At 35.7% G+C, this 27,404-nt stretch overlaps 1 protein-coding gene across 1 annotated transcript in view; it reads right to left on the minus strand.

Annotated features, from left to right (window-relative positions):
- Positions 1-27,404, minus strand: part of LOC136828547 (uncharacterized) — a 613,904-nt gene that overhangs the window by 71,894 nt on the left and 514,606 nt on the right. Inside the window, 11 exon segments of the mRNA XM_067086570.1 lie at positions 1,083-1,178; positions 1,410-1,506; positions 3,757-3,938; positions 4,092-4,295; positions 4,480-4,737; positions 7,612-7,937; positions 8,217-8,321; positions 8,593-8,821; positions 9,120-9,419; positions 11,696-11,850; positions 18,099-18,207. Of these exon segments, the coding sequence (XP_066942671.1) occupies positions 1,083-1,178; positions 1,410-1,506; positions 3,757-3,938; positions 4,092-4,295; positions 4,480-4,737; positions 7,612-7,937; positions 8,217-8,321; positions 8,593-8,821; positions 9,120-9,419; positions 11,696-11,850; positions 18,099-18,207 (2,061 nt within the window).

Below are 27,404 nucleotides of genomic sequence, written 5' to 3' on the forward strand. Positions count from 1 at the left end.
ATATTCCACTAATCTGGATATAACTTAATATTTGTTACCTCATCCATAACTTGATAAAGTTACATTGATTTTCTCCAGTGATAAGTAAGTTTATGGGATCATTGTACCTTTAGATATTCAGTCGACTCTTTGTTATGTTTCAAGTATCAGGTCGATGTGAGGTAACTTTTGGTATTATCATTTGTGTAATAACCAGATTTGTTGATTATTTGTGTAATATATAATTCGAAAAACTTGATCACTTGGGATAATAATAATTTATTATAGCCTATATATATATATAATATATATATATATATATATATACTATATATATATATATATATATATACATATAGCCAATATATATATATATATATATATATATATATATATATATATATACATATATATTTTCTGTGTGTGTGTGTGTGTGTGTGTGTTTTGGTGCAGGTAAATTTTAAGTCTCACATTCAGAAAATTACTCTACAATGGCCTTGTAAGATAACCAGGAGCATATAAAACAAGGAAAATAAAAAGTTACATAGCCCAGGGCTCTTTCTCAAAGGGAAATATGTGGAACACGTGGATACAAAAATATGTATATTTACATGACAGACAAGATCAAAGGGAAAATTAATTTATAAAAATTAAATTGCTGCTGCAGTAGAAAGTCCTCAGAGGGGAGGAAAAGCTTGGGAATGCCAGAAACACGTACCAGGAGAATTCTGCTACGATCATCCTTTGAAATGATATGGGGAAGGTTACAATGAAGGTGTCATTATTTGGGGAATGCTTTTACTAGGATGCAGCTGAGGGCGCCAAGGACAGCCTCGAGGCTTGACTAGTGACTTAGAGCAAGAAGGAAGTGAACACGTGGGCCTGGATTGAACCAAGAAGCTAGGGATATCCAAGTTACAGAAAGAAGTTTAATAAAACAGCAATTGGAAAAAATAACGTGACTAATCAACTCTTTCAATACTTTAGTACATAAGGACGACATCTATATCGAGCTTCCATCAGTCCTTCTTTCTCCCAAGGAGCCATGTTGTGTGTGTAGACAAGGCCTCCCACCAAAGACGTACTCTTCCAGGATCAGTTACGGAGGGAAGGGCGTTGTGATGATCGGAGGGCTGCAGTTGAGTTTCCCTCGCTCTGTATATTTGTTTGCAATGATGGCCATGTGGAAAACAATCAGTCTGTCAAGGGGCGTGGCGGAAAAAATGGATTTAAATTAAACTCGTGACCTCCACATTCAGTCTGGGCTGTGTGTCTGAGCTTCTGGGCAAACTTTCATTACTTCTGAAGGGGGCGAACCTGACCCAGTCCAAACTATGAAAAAGAAAGGGCGCCAACAGTAAACTGAGGGCAAGATTATCTCCTCAGCGTGCCTTAAGAATATGCTGGCCGGAACCACGTGGATTACAAACCTCTCACTGGGTTCAAAAATCACTTGACTAGGCCAAGAAAAGCAGAAGGAGGGTGATTTTAGATTTATTTTGGTGCTAAGATGCAAGATGAAAGCACCTGCAAATGAGAAGAAAAATAAAGCAAAATGAGCAAAGAACAACTGACTAGAATCTAGGACAGGTTCCATAGAATACTGCAAGAATACTTCACTTGCAAAAATCTGATAATAAACGACAAACTTAAAGTTTATCCATTTTGAACATAAAATAGGGGACCCTTACTTAAACTAATTATGTGCTGGAAATACTTCATAAATATGATTCTCAAATGCTTTACTACTTTCTGAGTCTATTCTCAAGACAAAATATACAAAGAACATAAAAGTCACAAAAATAAAACAAAAAATAAAATAGTGACAGGATGTAAAATGAAAACAAATGTAAATCAGGTTTACTGCTACAGGAAATACATGTGGGGCCTGATTGAAGAGGAAGTATAAAATGACAATCATCGTTGGATAAATGATATCTCCTTTACTAACCATCAAGTTTCAATATTCAATTCATCAGAGATGAGTGGACAATGTGAAAACACAATGAGCATAATATCTCAAGAAAGGAATTATCGTTGACTGATTAATTGAGGTTTTCACCGGGTTGGAGATTTTAAACGACTTCCTCCAGGTATAAATAAAAGATATTTAGCATGAATGGAAAAATAAACAAATGAAAGGGATGGACAGAATGCAAAATTTATGTTCGAATTAAAAAGAAAACCAAACACTTTATGATCCTTCTCAGTCGCTGATATTACAAAGGACATTCCGCAGGGCAGAAGCTTGTGTGTGTGTGTGTGTGTAACAAATACAAAGGCCTCCCACCAAAGAAATAAATAGATGAATCTTAAGGGTCCATGATAACTGGCTGGAAGGAAAAGGCGATGCCTTCAGGAAGATGATTACCGGCGAAACTGATGAATGCATTTTAAAGGGGTGAATGGTGGTAATTAAGTATTATGTGGTTTCGACAGATTTTACAAACGCAAGGAAGAAGATAGTGGGAGGTTATAATCCTCAAGTACTGGATGACAAGGTGCCAGGGGTTTTTCGAATGATGTGGACTCCAAGTTTGCACAGGTCCTTCTGGGCTGTGTGGACTGATCGCCCACAGACCTTCTGGTAATTCCGTGAACACTTCATTACTTAACTGATTCACTTCAGGGGGGGCCGAAGGACAATGGGGGTTGCTGATATCCAAAAGAATGTTCGCAGCTCGGACATTATTCAGCGCAGCTCACATGAGGATTGGCCCAATGCAGGGCAGAATCATGACCGAAGGTATTATCGGCGGGAGAGATTGATATTGACGGAGGGAGGTTTGGACCATGTAGTGGTGACCAACTCAGGCCCGGGTTGCGAATGGCCTTTGGGTTTAGACAATATCATCAATTCCTTTAAGAAGTTAACCGTATCTCTTTTACCGACATGGAAGCAATACCAGGCCGGGTGAACAAGAGGGGGTTTACAGTTGATTAATTTGGAGGATCATGGGGCATGCTCTGGCACTGACATTGGCACAAATGCTGGTAGCGATGTGGTAGTGGTCTCGTACTGTCTGGATGGACGATAGATTGAAAACGGCTCAGTGCGCCCAAGTGGCACTGGCAGAGGAGTTAAAGGCGAGATTCTTCTGAAGGGAGATCTGGCTGGGGCCTTGGCACTGACACTGAGCCGCAGTGCCGGGCACAGACTTGATTTGGAGGATTATTTGGGAATTTGGACCCCAAATTGTCTCGTGGTTTGGAGGGGATGTAAAGTCCTGGCCCAGGGGAACGTCATAGCCTCCTGGAATGTGTTTACCTCGGCAAGACAGAGTGACCTGGTTCTTCAGGGTCTGGTGACCTCAGTTGGACCATGGGAGGATCATTTTATATAGCGATTCACTCCCTTGATCGTTACTAAATAAGACCTAATTATCACCAACCCAAAATGGAATTTGTCTTAATAATAAGGGAAATCTAATAATAAAGTCATCGAATAATAATAACTCGGCGCTGGGTATTTTTACCGCGGGACTGATCATTTGCATAGATGGACCTTCTGCAGGAGGGCCCAGGATTGGAATTAGTCAAGCTGGAAGACTTGAGGCAGGTTTGGAGTTATTGTTAGGGCATTTCACCCATGTTGCAGAATTTTTTTAGAGACTGCAAGAAGTGCAGTAAGTTTTACTATAATCATTCAGCCCTGATGCCCTGGGGAGGGCGGAGGCATGTTATGTGATGGGGGTGGGGAGAAGGCTTTTCATTTACGGTGGGCTTACTCCGGCACTGTTCGGTGGGGTGCCCTATCTTATTGCAGTACCCACATACTGCGGGTTTCGAGGAGTGCCCATTCTTTTGCTGAGGGCACCTGAGAGCCAGGAGGGTGGCTGAAGCTTCTTCCTTTGGAGCTCTCCATTGGGGTGATGGTTATGAACCAGGCGTCAGCTAACCGGCAGCAATCAGCTAAGGTCTGGATGCTCCTTCTCAGCGATGTGCGTGGCGAGGCCGGACTGGTCGATAAGAGGGAAGTGCTAAATCTTCATTTGTTCAATGGCCTCGTTGAGGTCATAACCCCCCACAGACTTGAACCATTTGGCATGATGACATTACGCTCAGACTGGTAGGCCCAGTCTGCCCAGGTCTGGTTTACTTCCTTAACTTGCCCTCGCCAGCACCTCCTCCAGCGTTCAGGGGTTATTTCGTACGCCTTGGCAATAGTCTGGCAGACGACGTCCCAATTTTCTTGCTTTTCTGGCGGGAGAGCTTTGTAGGCAAAGGGCCTTCCCTCCAGGAACTTGCCCATCACCAGGAGAGTTCGGCTGCACTCAGGGGAGGCCTTTAAGACTGTCTCGGCAGTGTTGAGCCACCTGGGCTCAGTCTCATCCAATTTGGCAACAATGAAAGCCTGGCTGAAGGCTCATCCCTGGGTGGCAGATGGAGGCGAAGGCCCGCCATTGTTTCACAGTGGTGAAGGAGTTCACTATTTGTCCCTTTTTCCCTTTCAACGGCTTCCCTTTTTTTCTTTGAGCCTGTCTCTCCGCTTCTTGTTACTGTTCTCCGCTTCTTCTTGTTCTCTTGGGCTCCTTTCTGCCTGTATCACGTCCAGTTATCTCCTGTACCCAGTTTTTAGTTCTCTCCCAGAAAGACAGAGTTCCTTCCCGGAGGACAGAAGAACTTGAAATCTCGCTCTGCTGAGATCTTTCGACATTTTGCAGGTGGGAGAGGACCAAGTAATACACAGAATTAATCTTCAGAGCTGTGGGAATTTTGAATTTTCCCCTTATGAATGATCTCACCCTGGCCAGCAGGCTACAGCGGAATTAGGAATGGTAATTCTCTGGTCAGATAAGTTACCAACAAAAATGGGCTGACTTGGGGACGATGGATTGGCATATCTATGTCTCCCATTTACCAACAACACAGGCTGTGGGGACTATAATGAGCAAATGATTTTCCCAAGGTACCGACAAAACGGGCTGACTTGGGGCAAGATTGGAATATATAGGTTCGATTTACTGACGAAAATGGGCTTATTTGGGGACGATAATGAGGAATGATTGGTCTCCAAAAAAGGTACTGACAAAGGGCTCTGACTTGGGGACGAGATTGGAATATCTAGGTATAAAAATTTATGTTTGAAGCGGGCTTAATTGGGGACGATTAATGAAAATACGATTGGTCTCCGTAGAAGTACCGACAAAAGGGGCTGACTTGGGGACAAGATTGGAGTTGTAAGGATTGGTCTACAGGATTTACTGACGAAGCCGGGCTTATTTTGGGGACGATTTGGGGATTGAATGATTTTTCTCCCAAGGTACCGACAAAACGGGCTGACCAAGGGACAGGATTGGAATATCTAGGCAAAATCTGAACCGATTTATCGGTGACTAGCGGGCTTATTTGGGGACGATAATGGGCGAATGATTGGTCTCCCAGGGATACCGACTTCTGCCGGATGACTTGGGGACTAGATTAAATATATAGGCTCCCAAGTATTTAGCAGTAGCGGAAGAGGGCTAGTTTTACTTACTTATGGGAAAAGGCCGCCGTTCTCAATGGCAATTAGGTGGGTGGTAATCCCAAATTCATAACAGATATGCATCACACACAGGCAATAGTAACAGCACAAAACAAAACAAACAAAAAACAGAATGGGACAGTGGTCAACATATAATGTCAGACCAGAGAATAATGCAAACAATTTGGCGGAGCAAGCCAAGGGGAGTCAAAGTAAAATCAAACAAACAAATTTTCACACATTTACTAACTGGGGGTGAATGTCATGTCAAGGCGTTTCATTGACCCAGTCTGTTTAGAAAAGATTTTTGCAGCCAGCTTTCAAAGAAAACAATGAATGAATGGATGAAGTTAATGTTTATAAATAGCCCTGTACTTCCCCAAACGGAGAGGAGGTTCAAAACAAAGTTTGTTGAACTCGACCATTTCTTCGCTTTTTGCCTTAGCATAATATAAGATTTTGCCCTATTTCTAAACAAGAGAGACAAAGCATGAGTCAGCGATGAAAACGTTCTGACTTTTCGGACATGTGTTTAGTCGATTTCTCGCGCAACTAGTTACGATTTGATTTGTAAAATCACATTTTCACTAAGGAATAACACACTATTCCTTTAATGAGTTAGAGCCTAAATAAATATACAATCGAATGGCAAACAAGCTGTTGCAAAGGCTTTCAAAAGCTAAATTTCGGCGATCTTCTCTCTCGTTTTCGATTTTGACATGGGCCATACTATAAAAAAAACAAAGAAGGTTTAACGTTTTCAAAATAAAGTGTTCACTAAATAAAACAGTTTACTTAAGGCAGAATTTCCTTGGAAACGCTGGTTTTCAAAGGTTCGTAATCTGTCTTGTATCCTGAGCTAATTGCTGATTTTACAAATTGCAATACAAACAAACAAACAGGGAGGGGGATGCAATCGTTACAAGAATCACTGGTCAGGTCGCCATTTTAATATGTTTCCTGGTGCAGGTAAATTTTAAGTCTCCACATTCAGTGCTTTACTCTACAATGGCCTTGTAAGATAACCAGGAGCATATAAAACAGGAAAATAAAGGAGTTACAAGTAGCTTGGGCTCTTTCTCAAAGGGAAATGCGTGAAACAAGTGGATACAAAAAATGGTATATTTACATGACAGACAAGATCAAAGGGAAAATTAATTAAAACACGTTAAATTGCTGCTGCAGTAGAAAGTCCTCCAGAGGGGGGGAGGAAAAGCTTGGGAATGCCAGGAACATGTACCAAGGAGAATTCTGCTACGATCATCCTTCTGAAACGATATGGGGACCCAGGTTACAATCTAAGGCTGGAATTTGGGGAATGCTTTTACTCGAGGGTGCGCTGAGGGCGCCAAGGACAGCCTCGAGGCTTGACTAGTGACTTAGAGCAAGAAGGCAGTGAACACGTGGGCCTGGATTGAACCAAGAAGCTCAGGGGATATCCAAGTTACAGGCCCAGAAGTTTAATAAATGCACAAGGGCGAAAATAACGTGACTAAGCAACTCTTTCCGGGTACTTTACCACTTCGCAGGAGCATAAGGACGACATCGATATCGAGCTTCGTCACAGTCCTTCTCAGAGGCGTCCGCAAGGGATCCACGTGAGTGTGTGTGTAGACAAAGGCCTCCCACCAAGGCCGTACTCTTGGGTCGTAGATCGGTTGCGGGAAGGAGGGCGAACCTTGTGATGATAAAGGGCTGCAGTTGAGTTTCCGCTCGCTCTGGGATTTGCAATTCACCACTTGCAGTGGATACTGGCCATGTGGTTGGAGTACAAAGCAAAGGGCAGCTATATCCAATGGCGACAAGGAGAGGTTGGGGATGTCTGAACTCGTGACCTCCTACCTTTGTGTCTGGGCTGTGTGAGAGTGAGCTTCTGGCGCCTTGGCCTTTCATTACTTCTGATCCGGGGTATCAGGGGGCGATGGCCTGACCGAGTCACAGCTCCTATACCAAAGAATCATTCCAGCTCACAGAATTCACCTAGGCCAGTGAAGCAGGGCAGAATCATGACTTGGCCGGGAGAATCTTTCTGAGGCAGAGAGGGGGCGGACGGAGGGGCGTGGTTGACGCGCATGCAGTGGTGACCAACTCAGGCCCGGGTTGCGAATCCGTGTGCCTGGGGTGAGCCCCCGCAGGGTCAGAGAAGGAAGGCGTCTTTTTTTTACCGACACTGGCAGCAGCACCAGGGCGGCGAAAGAGAGGGATTTGGAGTTGGATGGACTTGGAGGGGATCAGGGCATGCTCTGGCACTGACATTGGCACTGGCGCTGGTAGCGATGTGGTAGTGGTCGCCTGTCTGGATGGAATTGGCACGGCTCAGTGCGCCCAAGTGGCACTGGCAGAGGAGTTGAAAGGCGAGATTCTTCTGAAGGGAATCTGGCTGGGGCCTTGGCACTGACACTGGGCAAGTGCCGGGCACTGGATGATTTGGAGGATTATTTGGGGAATTTGGACCCCAGAATTGTCGTAGTTTGGAGGGGGATGTAAAGTCCTGGCCCAGGAGAACGTCATAGCCTCCTGGAATGTGTTTCGCTACGGCAAGACAGAGTGACCTGGTTCTTCAGGGTCTGGTGACCCTCAGTTGGACCGTAGGGAGGATCATTTAAAAGCGATTCACTCCCTTGATCGTTACTAAGTCCCGGTCTGCTTATCACCACCCCCATACGGAATTCTGTCTTCCTTATGAGGGAAAGAAATGGCCCAAGTCGTCAATAATGCCTTAACTCGGCGCTGGGTAGTATTACCGCGGGAGGGGCTACATAGATGGGACCTTCTGCAGGGGCCCAGGTACTAAATTAGTCACCGCTAAGGGGTGCGGAGGCGGGCGGGAGTTATTGTTAGGGCATTTGCCCATGTTGCAGAATGCCCATAGAGACTGCAAGAAGTGCAAAGTAAGTTTTACTGAAATAATCAATTCGCACTGCCCCGCAGAGGGGAGGGAGGTTATGTGATGGGGGTAGAAGGCTTTCAATACGGTGGTTTACTCCGGCACTGTTCTTGGGGTGCCCTATCTTTGCAGTACCCACATACTGCGGGTTTCTAACATGAGTGCCCATTCTTTTTTGCTGAGGGGCACCTGAGAGCCAGGAGGGTGGCTGAAGCTTCTTCCTCGGGGAGCTCTCCAGCGGGTGATGGGTATCTCAGACGTCAGCTAACCGGCAGCAATCAGCTAAGGTCTGGGGCTCCTTCTCAGCGATGTGCGTGGCGAGGGCCGGAGGGTCGTAGAGTAGGAAGTGCTCTATCTTCATTTGTTCAATGGCCTCGTTGAGGGTCATAACCCCCACAGACTTGAACCATTTGGCATGGGCACGCTCAGACTGGTAGGCCCAGTCTGCCCAGGTCTGGTTTACTTCCTTAACTTGCCCTCGCCAGCACCTCCTCCAGCGTTCAGGGGTTATTTAAACGCCTTGGCAATAGTCTGGCAGACGACGTCCCAATTTTCTTGCTTTTCTGGCGGGAGAGCTTTGTAGGCAATAAGGGCCTATCCCTCCAAGGAACTTGCCCATCACCAGGGAGAGTTCGGCTGCACTCAGGGCAGGCCTTTAAGACTGTCTCGGGCGAACATTGTTGAGCCACACCTCGCTCGGTCTCCATCCATTTGGCATGCAGGCGATAGCCTGGCTAGCGCTCATCATCCTGGGTGGCAGATGGAGGCGAAGGGCCACGCCATTACAGCACCGCAAGTTCATGGGCTTGTCCCTTTCTTCCCTTTCCGCGGCTTCTCTTTTCTCTTGAGCCTGTCTCTCCGCTTCTTGTTACTGTCTCTCCGCTTCTTCTTGTCTCTCTTGGGCCTCCCTTTCTGCCTGTATCACGTCCATCCTCTCCTGTACCCAGTTTCTTAGTTCTCTCCCAGAAAGACAGAGTTCCTTCCCGGAGGACATGAAGAACTTGAAATCCTCGCTCTGCTGAGATCTTGTCGACATTTTGCAGGTGGGAGAGGACGCAAGTAATACACAGAATTAATCTTCCAGAGCTGTGGGAATTTTGAATTTTCCCCGTATGAATGATCTCCCACCCTGGCGCAGCAGGCTACAGCGGGGAATTAGGAATGGTAATTCTCTGGTCTCCCAAGGTACCAACAAAAATGGGCTGACTTGGGGACGAGATTGGCATATCTATGTCTCCCGATTTACCAACGAAGCGGGCTGATGTGGGGACTATAATGAGCAAATGATTGGTCTCCCTGGTTTACCGACATGGAAAACGGGCTGACTTGTAGATTGGAAGGCATAGGTGTCCCGATTTACTGACGAAGCGGGCTTATTTGGGGACGATAATGTTAGCAATGATTGGTCTCCCAAGGTACTGACAAAACGGGCTGACTTGGGGACGAGATTGGAATATCTAGGTCTCCCAATTTACCGACGAAGCGGGCTTATTTGGGGACGATAATGAGCGAACGATTGGTCTCCCAAGGTACCGACAAAACGGGCTGACTTGGGGACAAGATTGGAATATATAGGTCTCCCGATTTACTGACGAAGCGGGCTTATTTGGGGACGATAATGAGCGAATGATTGGTCTCCCAAGGTACCGACAAAACGGGCTGACTTGGGGACAGGATTGGAATATCTAGGTCTCCCGATTTACCGGTGAAGCGGGCTTATTTGGGGACGATAATGAGCGAATGATTGGTCTCCCAAGGTACCGACAAAACGGGATGACTTGGGGACTAGATTGGAATATATAGGCTCCCAAGAATTCCCGTACAAACGAGGTCTGATCAGTGAGGCGCTAGTTTTTTGTTACTTATGGAAAAGTTTTATTCTCAAGGACAATTAGGTGGGTGGTAATCCCAAATCATAACAGATATGCATCACACACAGCAATAGTAACAGCACAAAACAAAACAACAAAAAACAGAACAATACAGAACATATAATGTCAGACCCCCAATAATGCAAACAATTTGACGGAGCAAGCCAAGGGGAGTCAAAGTAAAATCAAACAAACAAATTTTCACACATTTACTAACTGGGCTATGAATGTCATTCAAGGCCGTTTGCCTCCCAGTCTGTTTATCTGATAGGCCGCTGGGCCAGCTGTCTTCAATGAATGAATGGATGAAGTTAATGTTTATAAACAGGCGCGGTACTTCCCCAAACGGAGGGAACAAAACAAAGTTTGTTGAACTCGACCATTTCTTCGCTTTTGCCTAGCATAATATCCGATTTTGCCCTATTTCTAAACAAGAGAGAGTAACATGAGTCAGCGATGCTAGCCTGACTTTCGGACATGTGTTTGCAGTCGATTTCTCGCGCCTACTTAAGGATTTGATTTCGAAATCACATTTTCACAGGAGGAGTACACGCACTATTCCTTTAATGGGTTAGAGCCTAAATAACCTACTCGAATGGCATGCAAGCTGCGTGTAAAGGCTTTCAAAAGCTAAATTTCGGCGATCTTCTCTCTCGTTTTCCTTTGACATGGGCCATACTATAAAAAAAATTCCTAGGTTTAGTCACGTTCGATAAAGTGTCTCACGCTAAATAAACACAGTTTACTTACACAGAATTTCCTTGGCCTGTTGCGCTGGCTTTTCAAAGGTTCGTAATCTGTCTCGTATCCAGCTTAGCTGAGCTAATTGCTGATTTTACAAATTGCAATGCAAACAAACAACAGGGGAGGGGGGGGATGCAATCGTTACAAGAATCACTGGTCAGGTCGCCATTTTTATATGTTTCCTGGTGCAGGTAAATTTTAAGTCTCCATATTCAGTGCTTTACTCTACAATGGCCTTGTAAGATAACCAGGAGCATATAAAACAGGAAAATAAAAGGAGTTATACAGTAGCTTTGGGCTCTTTCTCAAAGGGAAATGCGTGAAACAAGTGGATACAAAAAATGGTATATTTACATGACAGACAAGATCAAAGGGAAAATGAATTAAAAACACGTTAAACTGCTGCTGCAGTAGAAAGTCCTCCAGAGGGGAGGGGAGGAAAAGCTTGGGAATGCCAGGAACATGGACCAAGGAGAATTCTGCTACGATCGTCCTTCTGAAACGATATGGGGACCCAGGTTGCAATCTAAGGCTGGAGTTTGGGGAATGCTTTTACTCGAGGGTGCACTGAGGGCGCCAAGGACAGCCTCGAGGCTTGAATAGTGACTTAGAGCAAGAAGGTAGTGAACACGTGGGCCTGGATTGAACCAAGAAGCTCAGGGAATGTCCAAGTTACAGGCCCAGAAGTTTAATAAATGCATAAGGGCAAAAATAACGTGACTAAGCAACTCTATCCAAGTACTTTACCACTTCGCAGGAGCGTAAGGCTGATGTCGACATCGAGCTTTATCCCAGTCCTTCTCAGCGGCGTCCGCAAGGGGTCCACTTTTGTGTATAGACAAAGGCCTCCCACCAAGGCCGTACTCTTGGGTCGTAGATCGGTTGTGGGAAGATAGGGCGCCCTTGTGATGATAAAGGGCTGCAATTGAGTTTCCGCTCATTCTGGGATTTGCAATTCACCACTTGCAGTGGATACTGGCCATGCACTTGGAGTACAAAGCAAAGGACAGCTATATCCACATGGCGAGGAGGAGGAGGGGTTGGGGGGGGGATGTCTGAACTCGTGACCTCCTACCTTTGTGTCTGGGCTGTGTGAGAGTGAGCTTCTGCCGCCAGGGCCTTTTATTACTTCTGATCAGGTGCAGGGGGGGGCCGTTGGCCTGACGGGGTCACAGCTCCTATACCAAAAGAAAGGGCGCCAGCTAGTTAAAGCCCTAGGCTAAGATTATCTCTGAGCGTGCCTTTAAACCCCAGAATCTTCCCTCGGAACCAACCTGAACCAATTTCTACACCACAGGTTCAAATAGACAGAGGCCTATCTATCTACATATATATATATATATATATATATATATATATATATATATATATACATATATATATATATATATATATATATATATATATATATATATATATATATATATATATTATATATATATATATATATATATATATATATATATATATATATATATATATATATATATATATATATATATATATATATATATATATATATATATATATATATATATATATATATATATATATATACATATATATATATATATATATATATATATATATATATATATATATATATATATATATATATATATATATATATATATATATATATATATATATTTATATTTATATATATATATATATATATATATATATATATATATATATATATATATATATATATATATATATATATATATATATATATACATATATATGTATATATATATATATATATATATATATATATATATATATATATATATATATATATATATATATATATATATATATATATATATATATATATATATATATATATATATATATATATATATATATATATACATACATATGTATATATATATATATATATATATATATATATATATATATATATATATATATATATATATATATATATATATATATATATATATATATATATATATATATATATATATATATATATATATATATATATATATATATATATATATATATATATATATATATATATATATATATATATATATATATATATGTATATATATATATATATATATATATATATATATATATATATATATATATATATATATATATATATATATATATATATATATATATATATATATATATATATATATATATATATATATATATATATATATATATATATATATATATATATATATATATATATATATATATATATATATATATATATATATATATATATATATATATATATATATATATATATATATATATATATATATATATATATATATATATATATATATATATATATATATATATATATATATATATATATATATATATATATATATATATATATATATATATATATTTATATATATATATATATATATATATATATATATATATATATATATATATATATATATATATATATATATATATATATATATATATATATATATATATATATATATATATATATATATATATATATATATATATATATATATATGTATATATATATATATATATATATATATATATATATATATATATATATATATATATATATATATATATATATATATATATATATATATATATATATATATATATATATATATATATATATATATATATATATATATATATATATATATATATATATATATATATATATATATACATATATATATATATATATATATATATATATATATATATATATATATATATATATATATATATATATATATATATATATATATATATATATATATATATATATATATATATATATATATATATATATATATATATATATATATATATATATATATATATATATATATATATATATATATATATATATATATATATATATATATATATATATATATATATATATATATATATATATATATATATATATATATATATATATATATATATATATATATATATATATATATATATATATATATATATATATATATATATATATATATATATATATATATATATATATATATATATATATATATATATATATATATATATATATATATATATATATATATATATATATATATATATATATATATATATATATATATATATATATATATATATATATATATATATATATATATATATATATATATATATATATATATATACATATATATATATATATATATATATATATATATATATATATATATATATATATATATATATATATATATATATATATATATACATATATATATATATATATATATATATATATATATATATATATATATATATATATATATATATATATATATATATATATATATATATATATATATACATATATATATATATATATATATATATATATATATATATATATATATATATATGTATATATATATATATATATATATATATATATATATATATATATATATATATATATATATATATATATATATATATATATATATATATATATATATATATATATATATATATATATATATATATATATATATATATATATATATATATATATATATATATATATATATATATATATATATATATATATATATATATATATATATATATATATATATATATATATATATATATATATATATATATATATATATATATATATATATATATATATATATATATATACATATATATATATATATATATATATATATATATATATATATATATATATATATATATATATATATATATATATATATATATATATATATATATATATATATATATATATATATATATATATATATATATATATATATATATATATATATATATATATATATATATATATATATATATATATATATATATATATATATATATATATATATATATATATATATATATATATATATATATATATATATATATATATATATATATATATATATATATATATATATATATATATATATATATATATATATATATATATATATGGACTTATTATCAACTAAAAATTCCCCTTGGTAACATATATGAAAATATATTATTTCCGAGGTAGAGCGAAATTGGATATTAAAGGACGTTTGTAGCTTTCTGATTGTATATGAATCACGGTGATGTGATAAATAGTCATAATATGGCTACGTGCGACAAACGCACTACACGGTCAACATGGCAGAGGTGGGTGGATATCGTCTCCAAACGCAAAACACCTGAGTTCGACGGGCGAGATGATGGGAGATGTTATTAACTTATACCTCTTTGTGGCCGAGTGCGTTAGTGTGTCACTGTAGTCCTGATTCCTCGTCCGTCGCTGGTTCGACCCCACGGGACGGTGGACTTATTATCAACTAAAAATTCCACTTGGTAACATATATGGAAAATATATTATTTCCGAGGTAGAGTGAATTGATATTAAAGGACGTTTGTAGCTTTCTGATTGTATATGAATCACGGTGATGTGATAAATAGTCATAATATGGCTACGCGACAAAACGCACTACACACGGTCAACATGGCAGAGGTGGGTGGATATCGTCTCCAAAACGCAAAACACCTGAGTTCGACGGGTGAGATGATGGGAGATGTTATTCACTTATACCTCTCTTGTGGCCAACTGCGTTAGTGTGTCGCTGTAGTCCTGATTCCTCGTCCGTCGCTGGTTCGACCCCACGGGACGGTGGACTTATTATCAACTAAAAATTCCCTTCGGTAACATATATGAAAATATATTATTTCGAGGTAGAGTGAATTGGATATTACAGGATGTTTGTAGCTTTCTGATTGTATATGAATCACGGTGATGTGATAAATAGTCATATATATATATATATATATATATATATATATATATATATATATATATATATATATATATATATATATATATATATATATATATATATATATATATATATATATATATATATATATATATATATATATATATATATATATATATATATATATATATATATATATATATATATATATATATATATATATATATATATATATATATATATATATATATATATATATATATATATATATATATATATATATATATATATATATATATATATATATATATATATATATATATATATATATATATATATATATATATATATATATATATATATATATATATATATATATATATATATATATATATATTTATATGACATTTTTTATCACACTGTGATTTATATACAATCATGAAGCTAAAACGTCGCTTAATATCAAATGCACGGTACTGAGGAATATCCCCGATGGGGAATTATCACCGAAGGGAATTTATAAGTGATAAATGGACGGGCACTGCCGAGTCTCGATCCCACGACACAGAGGCGCCATCCACAACTCTAGTCGACCTTACCACTGAGCCATCAAGAGAGGTATAAATTAATGCCGAATCTGGTGTACTTTATTTACCCGTCGAGAGCGGGGAAATTGTACTTAGTTTCGGCATTAACCCACCTCGACCATGGTAGTTCTTTGGTATCTTTGAAACACGCAGCTCTTTTTACGACATTTTTTTATCACACTGTGATTTATATACAATCATGAAGCTACAAATGTCGCTTAATATCAAATCCACGCCACCTCGGGAATATCCCCGGTGATGTGATAAAAAAAGTCATAATATGGCTGCGTGCGACAAACGCACTACGTGGTTAGCATGGCAGAGGTGGGTGGATATCGTCTCCAAATACAAACACCTGAGTTCGACGGGCGATTTGTATATTGGAAGACGACATCCACTTATACCTCACTTGCTGGCCGCGTGGGTTAAAATGCGTCCACTGTAGTCCTGAGTTCTTGTCTTCGCTGGTTCAAGCCCATGATACGACGAACTTATTATCAACTAAAAAATTCCCCTTTGGTAACATAATGAAAATATATTATTTCCGAGGTAGAGTGAATTGGATATTAAAGGATGTTTGTAGCTTACTGATTTAATATATACAAATATATATAAATATATATATATATATATATATATATATATATATATATATATATATATATATATATATATATATATATATATATATATATATATATATATATATATATATATATATATATATATATATATATATATATATATATATATATATTTCTGACTCACGTCAGAATCGAACCCATCTCTTTCAGTTGGAAGGTAAGGACGCTGCTAACAAAACCACACAATTAAATAAGAGATGTGTGTTTGTGCTCTAAGTGGTGTTTTGGAAGGATCATCCCCATCATGCTTTCTAGTTTTCTGAAAAGAAACCATTGTGCCGTCTTTGTGTGTCCTTCCGTAATTTTTCTGTCCGCACTTTTTCTGTCCGTCCTGAGATCTTAGTTTAAAATGGGAAGAAAGCATTTTTTTGTTTTAGTTTAAAATGGGTGAAAGTTGAGGTCAGGGCACGGGAAAGAAAAATAACTGCACGAGAAATCAAATATTATTCTACACCCACACACGCACACAAATATATATATATATATATATATATATATATATATATATATATATATATATATATATATATATATATAAAAATCTGGGATGTGTTAATAAAAATCACAGTACCAATTAAAAACCGTATAAAAATACAGTATGCAATCAGTAGTGAGTTGATAATAGAATAGAACAGAATATAGAACTGAGGCCGTAGGCCAAGTGCTGGGACCTATGAGGTCATTTAGTTTTGAAACGGAAATTGACAGTAAAGAAGTTTTAGAGGTGTAACAGGAGGAAAACTTCGCAGCTGCACTATGAATCAATTGTTCTGCGAGTGTGGAAAGTAAGATGGAAGAAAGAGAATATGAACGGTGGTAAAGTAAAAGGAATGAAAGGAGTTGCAGCTAGGGGCGAAAAGACGCTGCAAAGAATCTTAAGTAATGTCTACAGTGCACCACATGAGGTGCAATGGTAGCAGTAACACCCTACGGCGACTAGTGAGCTGAGGAATCTATAGAGACAGAAATTCATAATTATAATAATTAGATGTTAGAACTTGGGCGTTAAGATAAAAACAGGGAATAATACTTAGCTTATCCAATAGGATTTTCATTATAAGAAAATAAGAACAGATTATTTTACCTTTAGAATTGCAATGACAACAGCAGCGATGATAGCCAGGACGAGCACGATGCCAGCCAGGACGCCAAGTAGTGGGGTGACCTCGACACCCTCTTCATCTTGACTCACACTTGAAGCTGAAGGAGTAAGAAATGCATGAGAGTTTGCTTGTTTTCTGTCCCCTTTCTTTCTTTGTTCCTCTTTTTCGCCGCCTCCACCTCATTCTTACCCTTCCTTAGTCCTGCCCAATCATCTGTTTTGATTAGTATAGCTCCCCAATTCTTACGTCTTTTTCTTCTCCCTCGATTTTTGTCTAATATTTTCCTCATTAGATTTATATTTTGAGAGCCTCAAAGCCAGAAAAAAAATCACCCAGGCTTAATTACATCTAAATTCTCTTGATGAAAATGATCAGTATACGGTATCAAGGATTTACAAACACTTTACATTAACTCTTAGTAATCTATATTAAAAATAGATTTTATAAATACGAAAAGTATTTTTAGTTGATGTAAAGATATTGTCTTTTACCACTTGGTACCCAGTTGAAAGAATTAATAAGAAATTTCTTTGCTCGTTAGTCTTAGATGCCAAATGCACTGGGGCAGGATTTGTATCATTTTATCGTTAATATAAATACCCCATTTCAGTTAATGTAGAAACCGTATTATTATGAAACGTAATCAGGCGTGATGTGAAACAGATTCCATGAAAGCTATAAGTGATCTTCATCTACCACCTATCAAAGAAGAATATTCCCAAGAAATTCGTGTTTTTTAGAGCGAACAGCCCCATCATGTGCGATACTGAACGTCGACATTTTATTGGCTAAAACATTGGCTTTGATGTTGTATGGCATGATATGCTACTAAGTTCAACACATAAAGATGTAATCACCCATATATGAAATGCAAGTATTTCTTACGAAATAGGCAAAAAAATGTAAAGTGCATAAATATGGCAAGGGAATCTTATTAATCATCAAATCTAAATGTCAACGCAGAATCCTCTCACCTCTGTCAAACTGATACGGCTACTTCACATAAGGTAGAAGCAGGGTCACTCTATAAGATCTTTAGTTAACCTCTATCTCCATAAGCGTCATCCAGAACTATTTTTCATCATGATTTTTGTACAACGATATTAGAAATATCCTAGAGAACTTTACCATGTAGTGTGGCGAACATCCACAAGTAATTTTCCCATTATGTTGCTTGAAGATTTAGGGGTCTTTTTTTTTTTTTTTTTTTACTCACACTCTGCACTTTTATAGCTTTTGTTTTCCGGAAAGCATTTAAAAAAAAAAATGGAAATTTGTACGATACAGTACATTATCCTGAGAGTTGCATTAGTCTTTACTACAACCTTTCAGTATTCATTAACACAATTGAAAAGTGCTTCCTTCAACATTTGTAAACGTTTAGATGCTTCCTTCCTGATAGCCATCATGCATGTAGAAAAATTTTGTTTTTGTGATGTGCCACGGGTATAGGCCTCCGCCATAATTTCCCAAACCAAATTTTCGCAATCATTACTTATTCCAAAATATATAAAATATACAAAAAATATCATCGAACGCGAAAGACGTTGCAAAAGTGCGAGCTTACTCTACAAGAGATCTAAAGCCGCGGGCGTCACCTACGGTCTTATTGTTACACAAGTAAGGTCACATTTGATCCGTTTCAAAAATTATTTTTGATTGAAATACATACATTTCAGCGAATTTATTTGCAATCCGTAGGAAACATCTTATTTTTGCTATATTTCGTCTTCGACCTTCTCTGTTAACATGGCCTTGATGTCTCAATATTGGTTTTGGTTGGAAATATCAGATAATATAACAAGTGAACATAGCGAGTTCTTGAAATACATGTACACCAGCTTGTGTGGCATTGGTATTAGAGTTACAACTGACTGTCAGAACCTTGATTTTGTCGTTGCTCTGTTACTGATAGCCTGTAAATTTTATCTCGGTATCAGAATATGAGTTTTACCATAAACAGAATCCAACTTTGGTGTAAACAAAAAATGCATACCAGGAGCGATGTCTTGCACCTAGCTTCCTCATTCCTTTCACATGATTAGCTTTGTTATGCTTACCAAATTTCTGAGAGGAAAAATAATTTTCGTTATAAAATCCTCTCTTTATAAAAAAAATGCATCAATGTGTATATTTGGGCAAGTTAGGTGTTTCTGAAAAAGTCAGCCATGGAAGGGAGTAGGTTCTCTATAAATCAATTTCGATATCATTCCAGAATTTCAGAGGCTCAGGTGTTTGCTGAAACCATGATGATCTAGTGGCATAAAAACTGAACCAAAATTAGCTTTCCAATTTGGCAGACCTGTGCCTCAGGACATGTTGTACCTCCAATGCAATTCCAGAATTTGAGGAAGAAACCATGATGCACAATCCAGCCATGGGAGGAGTAGGTTCTCTCCTTAATTAAAACTGAACCATAACTGCTTTCCAATTTGGCAGACATGCCCAGGACATGCAAGTCCAGAATTTGAGGAGGCTCAGGTGTTTGCTGAAACCATGATGCACAATAGCCAGGTTCTCTCCTTAATTAAAACTGAACCAAAATTAGCCATGGCAGACCTGTGCCTCAGGACATGTTGTACCTCCAATGCAATTCCAGAATTTGAGGAGGCTCAGGTGTTTGCTGAAACCATGATAAAAGCCATGGGAGGGAGTAGGTTCTCTCCTTAATTAAAACTAATTAGCTTTCCAATTTGGCAGACCTGTGCCTCAGGACATGGGACATGAATTTGCTACTGAAATCATGATGCACAGCCATGGGAGGGAGTAGGGTTCTCTCCTTAATTAAAACTGAACCAAAATTAGCTTTCAATTTGGCAGACCTGTGCCACCAGGACATGTTGCCTCCATGCAAGTCCAGAATTTGAGGAGGCTCAGGTGTTTGCTGAAACCATGATGCACAATCCAGCCATAATTAAAACTGAACCATAATTAGCTTTCCAATTTGGCAGACCTGTGCCGCAGGACATGTTGTACCTCCCATGTAATTCCAGAATTTGAGGAGGCTCAGGTGTTTGCTGAAACCATGATGCACAATCTAGCCATGGGAGGGAGTAGGTTCTCTCCTTAATTAAAACTGAACCATAATTAGCTTTCCAATTTGGCAGACCTGTGCCTCAGGACATGTTGTACCTCCCATGCATTTCCAGAATTTGAGGAGGCTCAGGTGTTTGCTAAAACCAAGATGCAAAATCCAGCCATGGGAGGGAGTAGGTTCTCTCCTTAATTAAAACTGAACCGCACACAAGCTGGTGGTTATCTAAAATGTCGTTTTTGGTGATATTGTAAAGTTGTGTTACTTCGTATTTTTCAGTTTTACTAAAGGCTTAGTAGGTGACTTGCTATCTTCTCGCTTTAAATGAAGTGCACTGGGAGATGCATGAGTATTAACCTTTGCATGATAAGTAGCTAGAAGAGGCTTCCCAATAATTCTGTATTGGAATTAGCCTCAGAAGAACTCAAAGTTTTGTCGATATATTTCTTAATAGTATTAAAAATCGATTTGCCGTGTCTACACCATTTTATATATATAACGGAACTATAATTTCGGGGTTTTTAGGAGATCAAAATCCTTTTACAGCAAGTGAGCTTCTGTTTCAGTTTGTGATTAAATACTAACAACCCTATGAGAAATATAGGCTAATAACATTACATATCTATCAGTAATGTTAGGTATCATTCTCAATTTTCCACTCAAGTTAGCATATACATAAGTAAAATTGTAAAGTGTCTCTTTTATTGTGTATGCTCTAATAATTGGAGATTTTCTTGGCATTGTCAATAACCTATTAGTTTGATCCATATGATTACATAGTCAATGATGCCTTCATGCACTCATTCGATATACTTGCAACTTCAGCTTCATTATTACTATTACTACATTATATTTTTGCACTAGATTTTCTTCTATAGCGTTAGATGTTAATAGAGTTTTCTTTACTCTCATATCTCTGAATTACCATCTGGTCTAGGCTTCCACCTAAGATATACCACTATTTGTATGGAACAAGCCAACATAGGCTATTGACTGGAAATTCAAGCTTCCAAAGAATATAGTGTTCATTTGAAAGAAGTTGCAGAAGATATCAGGAAATACAGAAAGATGAGATAAGTTTAAAAGAAAAAAGATGAATTTAAATTTAATAGATAAACATATAAAAACATAAATAAGTTCGTTAAATACAATGTCAACTGTTTTAGGGTAGTAATGGAAGGCATCTTCGCCTGAACTTTTGAGGCTCTAATTGAACAACATCCTCAGGGAGATCATTCCACAGTCCGGCGGTGTGAGGGAAAAAGAGACATCTGGAACTAAGAAGTTCGACAGCGAGGCACAATTGAGGCATATTGGTGTTGCTGTTCAGAAAATCTGGTTGCTCTAGGCAGGAAAAGAGGATAAGGGATCAATTGAGATACCGAAACCGTCTGTCTTTGAAGTCATAGTCTACTTTTACAACTCTGGAAGCCACACCTCAGAAAGTTCCTCAGCTGAAATGTTATCTCCTCATTCAATTTCTGCAATGGATTTGACATTTTGTATTCATACCTTCTAAAACCCCAGATTTTATTAGAAACCTGGCCATGTCTTAGCTGCACAGATGTATGCAGGCCTTACGTGTTCACCACAAAGATTTCTGTTTCCTGATTTCATACTCTTGATCATTAAACAGTCGAGCAATTTCTGTGTATTTCACCTGGCCTTTCACCACTCTTTTTCTTATAATCAAATTTATATATAAATATTTTATACTTATAAGAAATGTTCTTCAACCACATCACCTTTTTCCCATGTTCCCTTCTTTTCTTTTTTCGACCGTAGAAATACCATACTTTAGCCATTTTTTGGTAATCCAAAGTATCTCTTTGTGACACATCCTGTTATATACAGTACCTAACATTTAACTTACCTCTATATCAGTCCCACAGTCCCACGGGGTACTTAAAATTTACATTTTTTTTTCCTGGGCACCAGAAGTATGAATTTGCTTATATTATTTTTCAATCCACTCTTTTCTCTTCCTCTTACAAAACTTATCTATTACCTCTGCATCTTATCGTGCTTTTTAGAAAAAGCCATTCACAAACAATACCTCCCACAAACCAGTGTTTCTATGTTGCATTGCAGTTTTCTCTGTTGCTCCGTGACAGGCAGGCAAATGTCTCGGATTATTTTGATATCCCTGCAGTATCTTCATTTAGATCATTCTGGTAGCTGGGTGCTGCTGGTGCAAAGAACGTATCTTAATATATCATAAAAGCATTCCCACTTTTGAAAGTAGGACTTCTTAGCTGCAAAATACTTTCAGCATCGTTAATTGTAATTGGCAAGACTCAGGGTTTATTTGGCATAAAACCATCTTTTGTTTGTTGTACTATTGATGCTAAAAACTGGAAGATATTCACCAATAAGCCCATGTTCTATAATCACACTTGTTCAAAAGCTTGTATTCTGTAGTGAATGGAGTGCTTATTTAAATATTTGGATAATAATGGGGAAAACGTAATATCCACATTTATAAAATAGAGGTAAACTTTCTTTCAATATTATATCCTTCCAGTAAAAATATATTTGATAACTATAATTACGACATCAACTTCACTTCCTACACCAACGTCACTGCACCGACGATATTTGTTTTACAGCCAGAAATGATATACAATACCAGAAATATCTAAGTTCAGATAATATTATGCTAATAAGAAAATAATAACTAAAGATAAGGCAAATTTACTATTTGAAATAATAAGCAAAATATCTTTTCTCCTGATTATACCACACTGTACAAGCACTATTAACAAAAAAATATGCATTTCAAGGAAACTATTGTTTCGCAATTAGAACTAACTAACTAATGCTACTGAACATGAAAAACCTACAGTTAAAAACAAAGACCATGATTTCGGAGGAAGTAGAGCTTTAGAGGGAGAGGAAATTGAAACGTTACAGCAGACTGGACTTTGCCATCTGGTATTGGTACGCAACAGTTTTGTACATTTACCATCATTAATAACACACACACACACACACACACACACACACACACATATATATATATATATATATATATATATATATATATATATATATATATATATATATATATATATATATATATATATATATATATACTGTGTGTGTATATATATATATATATATATATATATATATATATATATATATATATATATATATATATATGTATATATATATATATATATATATATATATATGTGTGTGTGTGTGTGTGTGTGTGTGTGTGTGTGTGTATGCATGTTTATTATTTTACACAAACACGTGATGTATATATACCGCTGTTACACAGGGAAAATGAAACAAATGCAAACCCTGACAGGTTTTGCTTTTATAACTAAGACATCTGGAGTGCTATTGATTTTAAATAAAAGTCGTTGTATTGAAAACGAATAGTGAACTAAGTAAAAATTTGATAGACAGCGTGAACAGTAATTTCAGTGAATAGTCATAGACATATTAAAACATAGAAAAACGCAGTGACCTCTCCATCGTTACCATATGGGTTTGGAACAATAAACCCCTTCCAAAAAAAAAAAAAAAAAATCCGTCTATGCTATTTGTTAGCTCATTCGGTTTCGCTTCATACATTTTAGCAAAATGCCCAGTTGATATTCTTAAGCCTATGGTTTGTAAAATTTCTGGTACCAATACACAAAAGTAACGTCAACTTTACAAACACATTAAAAATGTGCATATTAATAATGAATTCAGACTTGTGAGATTTAGTCTGGCGCCATTAATCACAAAAGTACCTGCTAAAATTCATACCTTAGAGAGCAGACAACTCGATGAAATTTTCAAAATGCAGTTTAATAGTATTCATTGAATATCTGTAAAAGAGTGTAAATCAGAATTCAATGGGAAACTTTACTCTAAAAATTTTAATATGGCTCTTGGTAATCTGTACATGGAATTTTTTGAAAGAAGAATACTAAACAAACTCATCCCACGCAATGTAATTTGGTTTATTTATGTGTACGATGAATATGTATTTAGCCAGTGAATGAAAATATAAATAATTTCTTCCGTACATTAAATGAATTGATCCCATCTATGAAACCCACAACGGAAACAGAAAATGATGGTAGCCTACCATTTTTGGATTGTCTATTACAGTACGTAGAAGTAGTAATGGGTTTAAACAATGTACAGAAAAACTTACCAATTTCCACCTATACGTTTCTATTCGGTCAGAGAAACAAATTTGGGAAATTAGTTTTCACTTCCATGTTTTTAAGAGCAATACGTACATGAAGCCTTGAATACACTGAGGATGAAATGTATATAATTAGGAATACAGGTAGGAAACTACAGTATATTCTGATTCTGTATTAGCGTTAAGAGCAGCAAAGCAGACTCTGTGATAACAAAAAATAAAGTTACAACACAAATAAACCCTGCTTGTAGCATGCTACCATATGGCAATGATCTCCAGTGTATTCCCCATGTACTTAAAAACTTCAGAGTTAAAGTAACATTTAAGAACAACAGTACACCCGTCCCGAAATTACTAAAGGATGTGTATATCAAATATCATGCAATTCCTGTGACAACTTTTATATTGGTCAAACGGGAAAATCACCGGAAAAGAGAATAGAACTGCATAAGAAAGTCAAGAGACCAGTGGAATTTTTTTATAAACAATTGTGGAGGCATAAAAGATAATTTATTCCAATGATATACTGGAAAGAAACACGGAATCCGGTTTTATGAAATGAAAGCTTTTGTAAGAATAAACTAAGCCCATTAATATCATAAGAAATATGTAAGATATTAGATTTTTAGAAAGGTAATTGGTTTGAAACAAGAAAACCTGGTGAGAAGATTTGTTCTACAAGTGTCTGTAACTTCGTTTGCAATGTACCTTTAATATATATATTGTCAATTTCTACCACTATGAATCAGTCCTCTGAAAGATGCCTTAGATATAAACAGGTAATTAGTCTGGATTTACATCCAGGGTTTCATTTTCTGTGGTGTATATATATATATGGTATATATATATATATATATATATATATATATATATATATATATATATATATATATATATATATATATATATATATATATATATATATATATATATATATATATATATATATATATAACTTTTATCACATCACCGTTATTCATATACAAGCATTAAGCTACAAACGTCTTTTAATATCCAATTCGCTTTTACCTCGGAAGTAATATATTTTCATATATGTTACCGAAGGGGAACGACGAACTTATTATCAACTAAAAAATTCCCCTTTGGTAACATATATGAAAATATATTATTTCCGAGGTAGAGCAAATTGGATATTAAAGGACGTTTGTAGCTTAATCAGATACATATGTAATTGTAAAAGCTACAATGCCCTCTTAATTTCTCGAATTTTTCGCGCTTTTTTGATATGTTTGTCACTACAAAGCCTTAAGATAACAGGTGCAAGAAACTGAAGTGGTTGTGATGTCCGGTAGCTGGAAAAGAACCCGTGTCACCATAATCACGTGGTCAGGTCGGCAAAGTGACCTCCTTGTGATTATGTGATTACTGGACATTACAACCACTTCAATTTCTTGCACTTGGATCTTAAGGCTTTGTAGTGACAAGAGTATCCCAAATAGTGTGAAGAACTTGAGAAGTTAAGAGTTTATTGTGGTTATAACAATTACATTTACATACATACCTATATATATATATATATATATATATATATATATATATATATATATATATATATATATATATATATATATATATATATATATATATATAATATATATACATATGAGATAAAAGGCCCGTAAACACTATTTGTTGCTACCACATATTTCGAGCGTCTCCTTCTGTGCCCCTGTTCACTGGTAAAATATGGAGATTAAATGTTACAAGAGTGTACAGCATATGTGAAGCATATGTAAGGTGTGGCATTAAGTCTCCGATGGTATGCAGGTGACCGTTTCTTAAAGAAAGGAGGAATTGTTTAATTTCCAACCTTCCTGTCTCCAACGGTCACAGGCATTCATCGGAGCGTCAATGCCACACTACGTGATATACTCCGCCCTTTTATATGCTCTTGAATAAACCTTCGTCCATATTTCACTCATGAACAGGGGCGAGACAACAAAACTGAAAATACATGGTTGCCACGTTCAAATAGTAGCTTTTTGTATTTTTAATTACAAAAGAGAGAAAAAAGTTACTGTGGTATTACAGAAAGGTTGACATTCATATATATATATAGCATATATTTTTATATAT

Source organism: Macrobrachium rosenbergii, chromosome 43 (genome assembly GCF_040412425.1).
Source record: "Macrobrachium rosenbergii isolate ZJJX-2024 chromosome 43, ASM4041242v1, whole genome shotgun sequence".
In the NCBI taxonomy this organism is placed as follows: domain Eukaryota; kingdom Metazoa; phylum Arthropoda; class Malacostraca; order Decapoda; family Palaemonidae; genus Macrobrachium; species Macrobrachium rosenbergii.